The sequence below is a fragment of the Penicillium alfredii genome (genome assembly GCF_028826965.1).
Source record: "Penicillium alfredii strain IBT 34128 chromosome Unknown utg000007l_segment0_segment0, whole genome shotgun sequence".
Lineage (NCBI taxonomy): Eukaryota > Fungi > Ascomycota > Eurotiomycetes > Eurotiales > Aspergillaceae > Penicillium > Penicillium alfredii.
In genome coordinates, this window is record NW_026622704.1 from 1679829 (window position 1) to 1694396 (window position 14568).

The following is a 14568-nucleotide window of genomic DNA, read 5'->3' on the forward strand; positions in this document are numbered from 1 at the left end:
GTCGCAGTCTCCACCGGTTGCTTTCGCACTGCATCATTGGTCTAGTGGTAGAATTCGTCGTTGCCATCGACGAGGCCCGTGTTCGATTCACGGATGATGCATTTCTTTTTTAGATAGTGGTTTATTATAAAACAATTATTGAAACAGTGACCTGTTTCTCCTGTGTTTAATGGCGATGGTCTGAAAAACGTTGGAACTTAAAAAAGGTTTCTACCCTAATAAATAAACCATATCCTAAAGTTCTGTATAAAGCAGTGTGGTATCTGATATAACTCTACTAATCAAGTAGTATAGAATCCTCGAGCGAGCAGTAAAGTGTCAAGTAAGGTTCAATTTCTAATGAAAAAAGGCACTGGTTGCGTTATATCATTGTGGTTGGAACGGCCGTATATATGCCTCTCCTATTATCTGAAGCGAGGCAGAAACGTTTAAAAATCAAGCAACTCAAATCGTATGTACGCATCTTGGTGTCGCTATTCCGAGAACAAGTCCCTCGACACCTATGGTTAGTGTTCCGCGGCATGTCACCCCTCGGTCAGGAGAGTATAGATCTCTCTTTAAAGGTATTGACCACTAAAATTACACTTTCTGCAGCAAACAGATATGCGCTACTAGACAGAAGGATTAGACCTTGATAGCGAGTAACTAAGCACGTATATCAGTAATTTTTCAGTAATTTCTCGGGGTTAGTAGCTATTTGATGTCCATACCAAGCCGCTTTCAAATCTCTCTAGCTCGACGGCCATTCTTCCCGAGAGGAAAAATTGCTGACGTGAACAACCTAGACTAATAGTGACTGGGATTGCTTGTTTTGAAATAGTGTGACAGATGAGACTAAAAGTGAGGACCAGAGGTTTCAGTTGAAGGTTCAAAGGCACAAAAAAGGTAGCGCATTTGAGCATGGACGGCCAGAAAGGTGAGAGTATCATTCACAATAATGAATCAACTTAGAAGGCGTCGACCGGAGGAAACAGACGGCCAACCATCCCGAGGTACAAGTGAGTTTGTCTTTACTAAGAGCATGGGTCAACATCCGTGGATTTTCATGGGAGATCATGGAAGATCAACGGACTCTCGAGCAAGTAACATTATCGTAATTATTTCTTCAGATCGGGATTTTGCATCCGAGTCAGTAATAAAGAAAGAACAATAATTCATGTTCTTGGGGGTGTGAAACACCTCACTTCGTCAAGTGGGAGAACATGATATAATTAAAGTACGCGCGTCCCTGAGTGATTAAATATTGGGAGTGTTTGCATGAACTATCGAAATGAATCGCATCATCAAGTGGAAAGGCTCTATGACGCCATTTGAACCAGGAGGCAATAATCTCCACTTCTCATAGGAATCGTAGAGAATCTTTGAAGAGGCCTGACTCTTGGAAGAACACGAAATGAAGTGATGGTCTATGAGTTGGAGAACGATGTGGGGACTCCAGCATAGACCGCCATTAGCAGGATGAGTCGATTTCTCGTTGCGTTACTCAAATATCATGGGATTTCATAATGTCATTCCTTGACTAGAGCTCCCTTGACCCGGTTCTCATGCATCATGATTATTTCTCTCAAAGGTCCGTTTTCCTGCGTCATGTTGATCCTCTCCCAAGGCTTAGACCAGCAAGTTTGTCTCAGATCATCCCCTACCTGCTCGCTAGCTTGCAGCCCTAAATTCTAGTCAGTATCCACCAGGAGAAATCTATTGGAAGCCCTGCTAGCTAAGCTCTCAGTGATCGACTAACTGCCCCACCTGTTGAGTCTCGCAACAGCTCATCATGATCGACGAAGCAGGGAGCTAGCGTCGGATGTGCTAGTGCTGGATGATGCTTGTTTTTCACATGGATTTATTGCAAATGAATTTGACATATCCGAGGAGCAGGGTCGATATACATGATATACACACTATATTATCTGTCATTTACTACGAGGGTCTTCTCTACATTGCTTTACTTATTTGGGTCTTAAATCCATGACATTACTGAGACTCTATCCTGGAGTCGTATAAACTGCTGTTTCTCTTATATAATGTGTTTATTCCTGCAATGAATGTGGGTGCAATATATTGGCCTGTGTTGGTTATGACTCGACATGGGCTCCTATTCAGAAACAATGATTCACCTAGGGCGCCAGTAAAAAGCCACCACTAACCCCATTCGGCATAGAGGATGAGTTTATCCGAACAAACCATCGGATTGTTGAGTCAAGTCACCACGGCTGATCGTCATTCTATAGCTATTATAGCTCGGTAGCAAGGAAAGCAGACTTGGATGAACAACGTCTGAAGCCACAGGTCCAGGCACGTTGTGCCGGATGATAGTTGTCTCTTCCATACAAACTCAAAGTCCGGTTGGGTACATAGATCTGCTTAGATATTTTATGACTATATTAATTTCGGTCGGAAGGCAATCATTAGCGAGATTCATTAAAAAAAAAAAGCCAAGATATTCATCAGCAAGCGACCTACCAGTCTTAGAAGGTAGACACTAGAAGTGCGTGCCCCGTTTCAAGTGGATGTAGATCATCGGAGAGCGCGCGTTGCTAAATCCTAATTTGTTGCAAAAGCCCTCACGAGAAGGAAATTACCGTTTATTTAGGGGCTTACGCATAAGCGCCTCATAGGGACCTGATTTTATACGGGTGATATTGGCGCTCCTTCACACGTAAAAAACCAACACCCGCTAGCCCACTTAGAAGGGGTAAGCCCAAAGCTGACAGGGCGCCATTAATAATATTTAATAATATGTACAGGGCACTTTAGTTGAAAGTCACCAACAAACATCACAATAATTGACAGGAATTAGTCCCAGAGCATTTCATTAGGCATCGTCATTGACACGGCATTTCTCCACAACCACCCCTTCCGAACTTTGTAAATCCCCTCTTAAGAATGCGACAAGGCCATTCCAAGTGGAGAAAGAATTTCCCAGGGGTAACGTGCGAACTTAAACTCATTTTCAACCATTTTGGAGTGTTATGATGCGATTCTTCGGACCAAGAAGACAGTCAGGACCTGGATCTATCCGTGTGTCGGCAAGTCCAAAATTCAGGATTTGCATTTCGTGGCCGTGAATCCCGGGCGGCCCGGGGCACAACCGGCCAACACTTCACGGTGGAGCCCTAGTTTCTAGAACCAAGGATCCCCCGATCTACCTGCAGGAACTCCATTGCCCACAATAATGGGATTGTGGTCGCGCACACGCTGGATATACTCTCTCTGACTGGACCTTGGTTGTATTAGAACACGGAGAAGGACGTGATTGTCTCCAGTTCTCTCCAGCGGTCTGTTCCTCCAACACAAGGGATTCGGTCCAGGCGTAGATGATCGACAGTTCACTTAATTCCTTTCCTTTCCTTTTTATGTTTTTTTATATTTTATATTTTATAGTTGTTCCTGGATTGCTAGCCACAGGGATTACTTCGATATGCAAGTAGTGGCATTTAAATCCCTCGCAATGCCCCGGCATTTGGGTAAAAAAAAATCCAAGAAATCAGAATAGTAAGCAGACTATTCTTTGATTTTTTATCTTTAATCTTATTCCTCTTTATTTGTCTGTCTTCCATTTCATCATGAGCGTTCCTAGCTTTACCGACTCGAATTCGGACTGCAAAATCCACTCTTTGCTCGAGCAACATGGCCTCGAATTCACATCAGATGAAAAGTCCATTCGCTGGTCTGCTGGGAATCCACGCCATCCCCGGAACTGGCCGGTCTCTCGAAAGATATATGACAGCACGGTGATTATGTTTCTGGAAATGTTCACGTACAACTCCCCACTTCACCTTCTGGATGGGTATATGTGCTGACGATTGGGATCTTGCCTTCCGCTTGAAGTACAGCGATTAGCACAGCAGGTGTAAGTTATTCTTATTCATTGATGAAATACACATGACTCTAATTTGCAAATGTCCATATAGAGTGCCGCTGCCAATTACTCCCAGCAAGAATTTGGTCTTAGCCGTATATTGGCCGTTTTCTCCTTTGTGTCAATGTATGTCGATGTGCCCTCCATCTGTTTGATCTTTGGACCATTGCTAACCACAGCACATATCAGATATCTCATTGGACAAGTCCTCGGCGGCATCATTCTTCCTCCCTATTCCGAGGCCTTTGGTCGTAAGAAGCTATACATTGTCAGCACTGGTCTTTACAGCATCTTTTGTGTCTTGGTGGGCGTGATACCCTCCCTCGCCGGTCCCATCATTGGCCGTCTGAGCTCGGGATTCCTGTCTGCCATCCCGACCATTGTCGTCGCTGGCAGCATTGAGGACATGTTCAATTCGAAAGACCGTATCTGGCTCATCTTCTTATGGGCAATGGTTGCCAACATCGGCATGGTTCTGGGTCCCATCATGAGTATATATATCATCGTTCACTTGAGCTGGTATGTTGATGCTGGCGAGCCAGTGCCATGGATTGGGTTCAGGCTCTTTATTTTGCGCATATACTAACCTCAATCCAGGAGATGGGTTTTCTACGTTGCCGCTATTGTCACCGGAGTGGTCGCACTTCTTCTCTGCGGTATGCGCGAATCGAGACCATCGCTACTCCTCACCCGCGAAGTAGCCAAGCTCCGCGAGATCACCGGTGACGACACGCTGCGCGCGCTGAACCCGGATCACACGCCCGATTTCCAGACCTTCGCCAAAGTCTGTCTCTTCCGTCCTGTACGCCTCTTCTTTACCGAGCCCATTGTGTTCATGGTAGCCACCATGAGCGCCATAGCCACCGCTCTCATCTACCTGTTCACCGAGGCACTGCCCCCAGTCTACGAGTCCATGGGATTCACGTCTACCACATCATCCCTCCCCTTCCTCGCTTTCGTGATCGGTCTTCTTCTGGGCCTCATCACCCGAATCTTCGACCACCGAAAGATCTCCAAAGCGCACCGCGCAGGCAAGGCCTTGAAACCCGAGCACAAACTACTGGGCATCTCGATCGGCGCACCAACCCTTGCCATCGGACTGTGGTGGTTTGCCTGGACCATCCCCCCAAGGGTATTTGGCATCCCTTGGATTGTATCCGCGATTGCGCTGGTGGGTATTGGAAATGCACTGAACGAATTCGACGCCGTGCTGGCGGGGTATCTCGCCGACAGCTACTTGGGGTACTCGGCAAGTGGGTTTGCCGCTTTGGCCCTGGTCCGGTCGACCCTATCTGCGACCTTCCCTCTCTTCGCGCAGCAGATGTTCGACGGGCTCGGTGCGAATCTTGCGACGTCAGTGCTGGCGGTCTTGGCGACGGTATTTTGTATCGTGCCGCCGCTGTTTACTCACTATGGGCCGCAAATTCGGGCCAAAAGTAAGTTTGCTTGTTATAGTTTGCAGGTGTATGAGGAAAATGGAGTCGATCAGGATGGGTTCTAGATGAGTTGGCGCTTTTGACGATTTTATGCGAAACGAAGTCAAAAGTTCAAAGAATGTTTTAATTACAGGAAGACAAAAGTTCAGCAATATTGGATTCAATTATGACTATCATATTTGATCCATTCACTTTGCAGTTGTAGAGAAGTATGATCGTCAGAATAACTTATTCTCGCTCCAAGAGTTCAGTGCCAATGGCCATCCCAGTCTTAGGTCGGTGGGATGTAATCACCCCAAGCGCCGTGAGAATATACAACTCAGCGCATTGCGGCATATAGAAAGTTAAGAGCTATTTTAACCAACTGGGCATTAAAACGCTGTTTTAAGTTTAGTTAAAGCCCATACAGTCAGCCGCACGACCTCCAATTGCCCCAAACCTTTTAGAGGATTCCTGAATAGGCGGCTGATGGATCGTTGCCCCGATTATTTAACAACCCAGGAGCTGGAGGATTCACAGGTGTCAGCGCCAAGAATTCTCGAAATCTCACATGCGAGTTCTAAAGACCGTGCGAGGCAATCTAGGAAAAAAAATTCTCATTCGCTATAAAGATCCGAGAAATTCCATCATCCATGCATCGTCAATGCCATCTAGCCGCAAAGCGTTAGGAGTATCCGCCGTATATTCGAAGGATGCTTCAGCCGCCCCGGTGACAGGCATAGCGCACGAAGCCTGAATCAGCAATGGTGCCCATCTTTGTTTGATCGACAAGATCATTTTGGCCCCTTTTTCGAACATGTTCACTTCCGCGGCTTGGTGGATGTGGTTGGACGCTCTTTGGAAATTGAGGTGCAAGGTGTCTAGATAATGTAGGAGGTTTGCAGTGTTCTGGACTGCAGCTTTGTCCCAGGCTGGGTCGTCGAGCGTGGAGAGCTTGTAGAGGTTTATAAGGGCTCGGCAGAATTGGAACAGGATGGTGAATGATACTGCCATGTAGTGCTCGGGAGGAATAGCTAGCCAAACATCCAACCATGATTTTGTCGCTTGCAGAGAGATCTGGAGGCTTTTTGGTCCTTGGGGGTCGGAGCAGTGGGAGATGGTGGGGGTTTTGATGTATATCTCGTGGATGACAAGTTCGGCGTTCGCGTGGTAGAGTTGAATGACGCCTGTTTCATCAGATTAGCAAAGCTGTCGAGGATGCAGAGTATAGAACATACTATTATGGGTTAGGTGGAGAGGGATCTGGCTCTTAGCTGAGTTTAATTGCGATTTTAAAAGTCCCATAACCACGGGTGTTGAGCTATGGTCCTCGTCTCGACGAAGATGATGCACTTTGTCGACGACCAACTGAATCCTAACGAGCGAAACAAGTATTTCATCTTCTGCACACTCTTTCGTGTCTGCAAGAATTTCGAGATTTTCTTCCATATGAGGAGTCCAACGCAAGGCATCACCTTTTCCCAAAGATGACGCGACACTATACGGACAAGTATTAGTATAGTCTCAACAAAGAAGGCCAATTAAAAGTGCTAAGCTAACCTTGATGTGATCAGGAAACACCCCAACACAGCCCTTCGCTCTTTCAGAGTTCTGCTTGTGACAGTCTCTGTCTTGCCACCAGCTGCACGTTGAAATCCTTGCATTATTGGTTGTTCCTTCGAGGCAGCTTTGTTTATACCAAGGTCGCTGACAAGACCCATAAGAAGGTGACTGTAAAAGTTGATGAATGGCTTCGGGGAGTATGTTTTCCTATATTATCGACTTAGCAAATACCAGCGCAGGTCTTCGCGTCGTTTTTGACTTACCATGAGATGAATGTCATAATGCCAAGAAGAATTTCCAGGCTAGGGTCAGTGTCTATAAGAAGTTTCTGGTGAATAGTGTCCTTGATTTTGGTGAACAGGAGCTCTCTCTCAGTTAAGTTAGGAGCAAGCACTGCAGTGAGACATGCCCAGAAAAATGGCTTGTCCCGGGCAAGTTCTTGAGAGGTGGTATGAGGCGGGATGTAAATGAACGGAAGATAGTTCACGTTTTCCGTGCGAAACTGGTGGAGAAGTTTATCGGCCACACCAGAGGGACCAGGAGCTAGAAAACTTGGATCTATTGAAGAGCATTGATTGAGGTCACAGCATTTTCGTGGGTGAATTTTGAATGACCGGTGGGATCGCAGCGCTGGGTGTCTCGGTAGCGTGGCATTGCGGCGAATTGTCACTTTCACTGGCTAGGCCTGAATCAGGGGAGGTATAAGCCACGCCAGAAGAGCCTGTGGTTTTTTGCAAAGCAGATAGAAGACTGTCCAGCTTTGATTCAACCTCGGTAAGCCGCAAACTTGAGGAGCCTTTATTGCGCTTCCGGACTGTTGGCGAAGGTCGACACTCTTTTCCCAAGCGAGTGCATCTATTATCTGTTAATAAATACCTTTTGGAAGATTGTACGTTGTCACTCACCTTTCGCACCCTTCTCCAAGAGAAAATAGTATACATTTGCATTTAGCGCGAGAGCAGTTGATGCAGGCTTGGCCGTATGGCGCCGAATTCCTTTCTCGGGGTCTAGTGAACCCCGGGTTCGTCGTGTGGTGGGAGGAATTGGGCATTAATCAAGATGCAGATCCCCTCTGACAGGAATGTTGATTCTGGAAAACGGGATTCGAGACCCAAACCCGCCGATGAGCGGCTGACTAACCATGTACACACTTCCAAGCAAGGAATATTGGAAGGTTTCTATAATTCTTTAAAACAAAAAGTAGGATTGGAATATGGATCAGAATAGTGATTATTTAGAGTTGCTTTCACTTTGAAGGGTTTTGCAGGTCATTGATGCACTTATGAAGGCTTACTATATAAGTTGGTGGAGCTCTTCAGATTCCGCTGCCATCGGTATTGCAGTCCCGATTCCCGATGTAAACATGTTCTCTTTCAACGTTGATCAGATGGTTGTATTTGATTGCTTGAATAATCGTACTCATGCAGCAAATCATCTAAAAAGCCGAAACAAGCAAGAAACCTCGAATACCAACAAAAGAAGATCAAAACTGCACGCGTTACGAAGGCCGGCTGTTCTATACAGCAGGAGTTTCCCTCCTCCGCATCTTCATAGGCATATTACCAACCAAAAGATTGAACGCTTCATGCCGCCGCAGCCTCCAGTCAGGGCCTGGCAACGCAAACTCATAGCGATGCACCAATGAAGCGAGCACAACAGTCTGCTCAAGATATGAAATATTGCGCCCGATGCAACCCCTCGCCCCTGTAGAAAATGGAATAAAGTAAGGTTCCATTCTCTTCCTCTCCTCAAGATTCATCCACCTATAAGGCTGAAATTCTTCAGGGTTCGGAAAGATGTTCGGGTCATGGTGGGCGGTATAGATGGTCATCGACACGCTAGTATCCCCAGGAATCCACTCACCCAGGATCATCGCACCTTCGGGAGGGGTTCTGCGAGGCAGCCCTGCAGACGTGGGAGGAATAATCCTCAGCCCATCGAAGCGATTATTGGCCCCTCGCTAGTACATCCTCAACCTGCGCCCATTGTCCGCCCAGTCGGGGAGAATATGCCATTCCGTCGCCGTGAGACTGACAAGGCAGAATAGAAACACACGACTTGCACGCTCGTTCTTTCGCTCCTCGGTTACTTGTTACTTACTATTCATGATTCTGTGTGTCTTTGCAAATTGTTCTTTGGCTCTCCTTGTTATGTATTCTTAGGCTTACAATCAGGATGAATAGCAGCTGGCTATGGAACCACCGACTTTTCACTTGCTCTACTCATAGCAAAAGGTATCACAAAATATATTGTAAAAGACATTGAAAAAGAGTTAGTAAAAGGGTATCCATTAATTATTTTATACAAACCGCAAGGCCATCCCACTGTCTATACAACAAAAAGACCCAATCCATTCTATATATTCTATTTTAGACACAAACCAAGCAAGAAAGAGTCAAGTCTATCCGCACACCGACATAGCCCGCTGTCGATTCGACCTTTTCCGAACATCCGCATCCCGACTCTTGCGCCCCATCCGGCCAAGCGACAACGTCTCCAGCGTCTCCAGCTTCCCACCCCACAGCTTGCTGCTGCCGTTCTTGTGCTGGACCGGCGGGATCCAGAAATGCGTCACCGCCGCCCCGATGATCATGCAGGCGCTGAACACCAGCAGAATAATGCCGTGGTGCCGGGTCGACGTGTCTCCCGGGGCGGTACCGAAATGGTAGTATGTAGAGAAGATCTGAACAAGGATCGAGCCTAGTTTGCCGGCGCCGGCGCTGAGGCCGTGGCAGGTGCCGCGGTAGCGGGTGGGGAAGATCTCGGCGGGGATCATGTATGTTGTGGCGTTGGGGCCTTGCATTGTTAGTTTTGGTAACGATGGGAGAGAAGGGAGCGTGTCTTTGTTTGTAGAAAGAACATACCAAAGTTGAACATGACCTGGCCGATGATATACAATGCCACGACGACAGGCGGATCCGAGTATAGCTTGACGAACATGGTCCCCAGGACAATAAAAAGGGCGGCGAGAGCAAGAAACATGTATTTCTGCAGCGCGACACGGTCGATGCGATGCGCAAGCAGAATCAACAGCAACCCACCAACAAAGCTGCCGATATTGAGAACAATCAGCCCATGCACCGAGGTGTTCAAGAACATATCGTAGATATTGACTCCAGGCCGGTCGTCCGTCAACCACACCGGTGCAGCGCTGGTGATATGCAGCGAGCCCCAGGTCTTGGCCAGAAACTGTGGACTCGAGAGCCCAATCCCATAGAAGCCAAAGTCGAGAAGCAGCCAGGCGATTGATGTGCCTGCCAGGCTGCGCCAGTTGCCTTCGGTCCAGAAATATCGCACGATGTCGGTGCGCGCGAGCCGCCAGTGCGAGTTCAGGGTTGCTGGTGGCACTGTACTATACTCTTCTTCGTGGATGGAGTTGCTGGCAATCGAAGAAATCGGCGGGAGCTGGATTGTACTGGCGGTGCCTGTTGCAAAACTGGCCGAGTCAAAACCGGGGCTCAATGGAGGCTCGCTGAACAGTGTCGTGGCATCGAACTCGGCAGTGACGGGGTCGTCTTCGATATCCAGGAGATAGCGTGGACTTTCGGGGATGGCGAACCGGAACAGAGTCGCAATAGCGCCGGGCACGACGCCAATGCCGAGCACCCACCGCCACATGCTATCGACGCTGCGTGTTATATCATCCTCGCTGCCACTGTTGTTGCGGGCAACAGCTATGACAACCAGTGAGACGAGGTTGCCGGCGATCTGGCCCAGCGGTTGCATGAAGAAGACGCTGGCCATCATGCGGGCCCGGTGTTTAGTCGGAGCGAACCTATAGAATCACTAGTCAATTCTGGTCCTTGCCCCAAATCTCTGGCCCAATCCCCCGGGAAAAGCAGTGAAACATACTCTGATGTGATGACTGCGCTGAGAGGATAGTCCGCCCCAACGCCAACTCCCACGAGAATCCGCCACCAGATCAGCCACGCATAGATGTTCATGCTATCGTGCACCCCGTTCGCGGACATCACCACGCCCAGCGTTGCTGTGATCAGCAGCACCAGCTCGACTCCGTACATTCTCTTGCGCCCGTATTTGTCTGCCATAAATCCAAATGCGACCATTCCTAACAGGGTGCCGGCTAGTGTCGAGATGTTGATACAGGCGAGCCGTAGCGAGGAGAGCTCGTTCTTCCAGTAGACGTAGGAGAGCATCGGGAGGGCCATGTTACTGGCAAAGAGCTATGCGGAGTATTAGCACTGTGTTGTATGGCTTTGCTTTTTGAATATTCACAATTACTCACAGTGTATCCGTCCAGAAAGAAGCCGAGTCCGGCGACGAGTACCACGATCCATTGGTATGACTGCCGGTCGATGGTCTCGTAGATCTGTCGCATACGCACATATCGGTCCTGGTCTTAGGGTCAATATCTCATTCCGCACATCTTCCTTTCTCTTTTTTCTTGACAAATACCTGTTCGTGGTCAAAGTCCCGCGCACGATCGGTTTTATACAACCGGGCATGGAACTTCCCCATGGTGATACACGATGTGGAAGTCAAGAATCAGGACATGGCCAGCATCACCAACAAAGGACTTCTTCCGGGGTACACGATCAATCTTATCACACCGAGGGGAAAGATATACACCGACCCAAAAAAACGTGCTAAGGTAAGGTTGCACCGCATCACCAATCACACGTTTGCGGAGCCTCGACGCAGACCCCTGCACAATAAACACGCTAAAATAGACCCACAGAATCACCGCCGAACCAATTGTTCCCTCCACGTGCTGATGTTGCGATGCCTCAGACGCCTCGGAAAAGACCCACCGGTCCCCACGGAGAGCACGACGTGGGTGGATGCGAACTACACAAAGTCAAAAGAAGACATGGATTGGGGATGTGCATGGATGCCGGCAAATTTCGTCGAATCAAGTGGGTTCCGCGCTAATTAATTAATTTTACATTTCTATGTTCCCCAACGCCTTGCTATGGTTCGTTCGTATCGTGACAACACTCATCCAATCGTCAGGTCCGACGACAGCAGCTGGCAGAAGCTCTTGCGGTCTGGAGGTGTCAGCGTTTGGAAAGTAGCTCGAAGGTGCAATATGGGAGGCACTGACCATCGTCGTCCAGGAACTCTACTTGCAGGTTTCGCATTTGTGCGAGGATATCAAAATTCGGTTGGAGATCGAGAGCAACTGGTCGTCCGGCTTTCTTGGGAGGTTTGAAGCTCCCAATGCAATTTACTAGAGGCGAAAAATGAACAATGTCAGGTAAACATCCAAGAGAGGTAGGGATGGTTTGCAAATCACACTCACGCGGAATGGACACATATCGCTTCAGTTCTTTCCGTTGTGAATTCGCAAAAAATAACATCACACGCTTGTTGTTGTGACCGCGCAGGATGCGCAGATTCTGGCTGATACACTCTTCTCCTCGGCCCTTGGACTTGGCCTCGGCGATGCCGGCAAGGAAGACCAATTTGGATCCCAGCAGGAGCTCTTGGAATTGTACACAATCTACACACTGTAAGATGATTAGGCACCCAAAAGAGAATCTGCGGTCGCATACCATCCCAGCTTTCAAATTTATATGACAATTGAGTCATAAACACTGTGCGGGCCGTCTGCACGGTCTGCTGTTCCAGAAAGGATACGCGCAGGGGATATTCCCCAGACGATTTGGGGTGCTCCAGATGCGGCACCGGCAATTTAGTATTGTTGACTGGCATTGATCAGGCTGGGTCCTCAATTTAGAAGAAAAGAAGTGATCACTCGGAAAGACTCACAGGCATGGATAAAGGGCGACTGTTGGCCCACCCCGCCCCCAAGCTCGAGGCATTTCAATGCCCCGGTCGCATCCTTACAGACATCGATATAGCTATAGCGGAGCTTGAACAGCTGGCCGCCTTTCAGAAAAGAACTGCATCCCGGTCAGTCCAATCCAATGGCAATGGGTGCATTCCAGGACAGACATGGTCACAGAAGGATTGAGCTCCAGCCGCACCGCGTCATCGTATAACTGCCATGACTGCTTCCTCGAGCTGGATCCAGAAGAGGCCCCAGGACTCGGGAAGAGAATGCTCGTTGACGCCGACGACACGGTGGATGTGCTCTGTCGGCGAGAGTCGGCTGACCACTCCTGAAAGTCCTGGGAAGCGAACTGGCTCATGGCCAGAGTCGGTCTCCCACAAAAGGAGCTTTATTTAATGAAACAAATACACGAGGTGCATTCAAGAGGATTCGACTATCAGGCGGACCCCGCCAAACTGAGATCGACCAGGAACAGCAAGAACATACCGTCCTGGACATTATATCATTGCCGGGACAAGAGGGTGGGAAGAAAGAGGGATAGAAAAGTAAACGGTCGACTATCCGGTGGGACTAGAGAGCCACCGAATCCACTCGGTGGAGGCGAGGCCGACAACGTGCGGAAATGGCTGGCTATCAGATCACCGACAGCTCCACTCGCGTTCATCGCTCTGCCCATGTGGCATGGCGATGACAGAACGTCCATCTCATCTGCACACAGAGGTCTTTTTTCTTTTCTAGATGACGTTGGAGTCATGTTTTTCTACAATTTTCTCACGCGGTGATAGACCTGTAGCAGTCTGTCCCTCTGTCACCCAGTCCCCCTGACTCGGACTATTTTGGCTCGGGCACAACCATTAAACATGCCTCTTGGGCCTGACAAAGCTTATCGCGTAGAAACATCTCCGAAGTATTCTCGAAATAATCTGGATTTCCTTGCCGATCAACCCGAGCGGTGGTCATAGCTTCGATGAAGGTTACTTCGCGTCCCACCGGAAACAAATAGTGCACTCCTGAATATGCCCTAGTCTTTCATGTATTGCCCAGATATCCTTCCCCTTCGCGATTGATACAACCTTGAAAAACTACACTTGCACAGATCTCCAGCCGTTGAGTTTGCCTGTGTCACCATATCCCAGCCCTACCTCCACATGGATCAGGAACACCTCCACTATAGCAATAAATGCACCAGATGTGGATCGGTCCCGAATAGATGGAACACTGGCCTATATTCAAAGATACCTATGGTTGCACGAGGATCCTCCTTTGTTCGGTGACACGTTTTGGCTGCTGGAGAGCCACAGTGCCATTTTATGCATCGAGTTAGACGGCTCGGCGTCACATGGAAACCGAAATAAAAGAGCTCCCATGAAGCATAGTAGATTTGAAAGACGCATTTGTGATGACCAACGCATACAGGCATTAAGCAACACATGCGAGAATGACAGGTTCTCCACGTTCCTTGACACCTAGGATCTGGAACCATACATGGCGAGGGCTGTCAAGGTACGGTCGAGACCATTACAGAATTGGACCTTTCCCTATTGTCCTCTTTCTCATTTTGTTGTGTTTCTTTCTTTTCTCTCCTCCCGTTTCTCGTTAACCCTTAGTATCATTACCTACCATTGGCGCATGTTGTACCCGATTCTGGGCCCACGCGAGACTCAATAATCCTGTGTGCCATATTTTATCTTTCCTCCTGTATTGAGACTTTGCTTCACAGATATATCTTATTCTATTACTTTGATTGCTTATATGCAAGCAAACTGCCTTGCGGGGGTTATTACGGCCACTGGTGCTCCCTCGACACTATAAGCCCTGAGGGTAAGACCCAAGACGGGGTCTCAACGATGCACACCCAATCCAGCAATGCAGGGCCGGGAAGAGACAACATGAGTTTGCTTCGGGATTACTCAAAGCAAACTTATTCCAATTGCCATGCATTATTTCCACGACATCTTTTTGATATTGAGATC

The 14568-nt window shown here is 48.3% G+C and overlaps 4 protein-coding genes across 4 annotated transcripts; 1 reads left to right on the forward strand and 3 right to left on the reverse strand.

Moving 5' to 3' along the window:
* Window positions 1–3563: 3563 nt before the first annotated feature.
* NUU61_005281 (uncharacterized protein) lies at window positions 3564–5360 on the forward strand (the record flags this gene model as incomplete). The annotated part of the gene is made up of 5 exons (XM_056655863.1): window positions 3564–3787; window positions 3841–3850; window positions 3912–3985; window positions 4049–4378; window positions 4457–5360. The coding sequence occupies 5 exons, from the start codon at window positions 3564–3566 to the stop codon at window positions 5358–5360; spliced, it is 1542 nt and encodes a 513-aa protein (XP_056511476.1).
* A 538-nt stretch (window positions 5361–5898) lies between these two features.
* On the reverse strand, window positions 5899–7888 carry NUU61_005282 (Zn(II)2Cys6 transcription factor domain-containing protein; the record flags this gene model as incomplete). Its single annotated transcript, XM_056655864.1, has 6 exons — window positions 5899–6461; window positions 6513–6772; window positions 6835–7044; window positions 7101–7388; window positions 7423–7692; window positions 7743–7888. The coding sequence occupies 6 exons, from the start codon at window positions 7886–7888 to the stop codon at window positions 5899–5901; spliced, it is 1737 nt and encodes a 578-aa protein (XP_056511477.1).
* Window positions 7889–9238: 1350 nt separating this feature from the next.
* Window positions 9239–11316, reverse strand: NUU61_005283 (phosphate transporter; the record flags this gene model as incomplete). Its single annotated transcript, XM_056655865.1, has 5 exons — window positions 9239–9633; window positions 9702–10612; window positions 10690–11021; window positions 11084–11191; window positions 11254–11316. 5 exons carry the CDS (start codon window positions 11314–11316, stop codon window positions 9239–9241), a joined length of 1809 nt encoding a protein of 602 aa, XP_056511478.1.
* Window positions 11317–11796: 480 nt separating this feature from the next.
* On the reverse strand, window positions 11797–12953 carry NUU61_005284 (uncharacterized protein; the record flags this gene model as incomplete). Its single annotated transcript, XM_056655866.1, has 6 exons — window positions 11797–11846; window positions 11903–12028; window positions 12101–12301; window positions 12354–12506; window positions 12571–12704; window positions 12757–12953. The coding sequence occupies 6 exons, from the start codon at window positions 12951–12953 to the stop codon at window positions 11797–11799; spliced, it is 861 nt and encodes a 286-aa protein (XP_056511479.1).
* Window positions 12954–14568: the final 1615 nt, after the last annotated feature.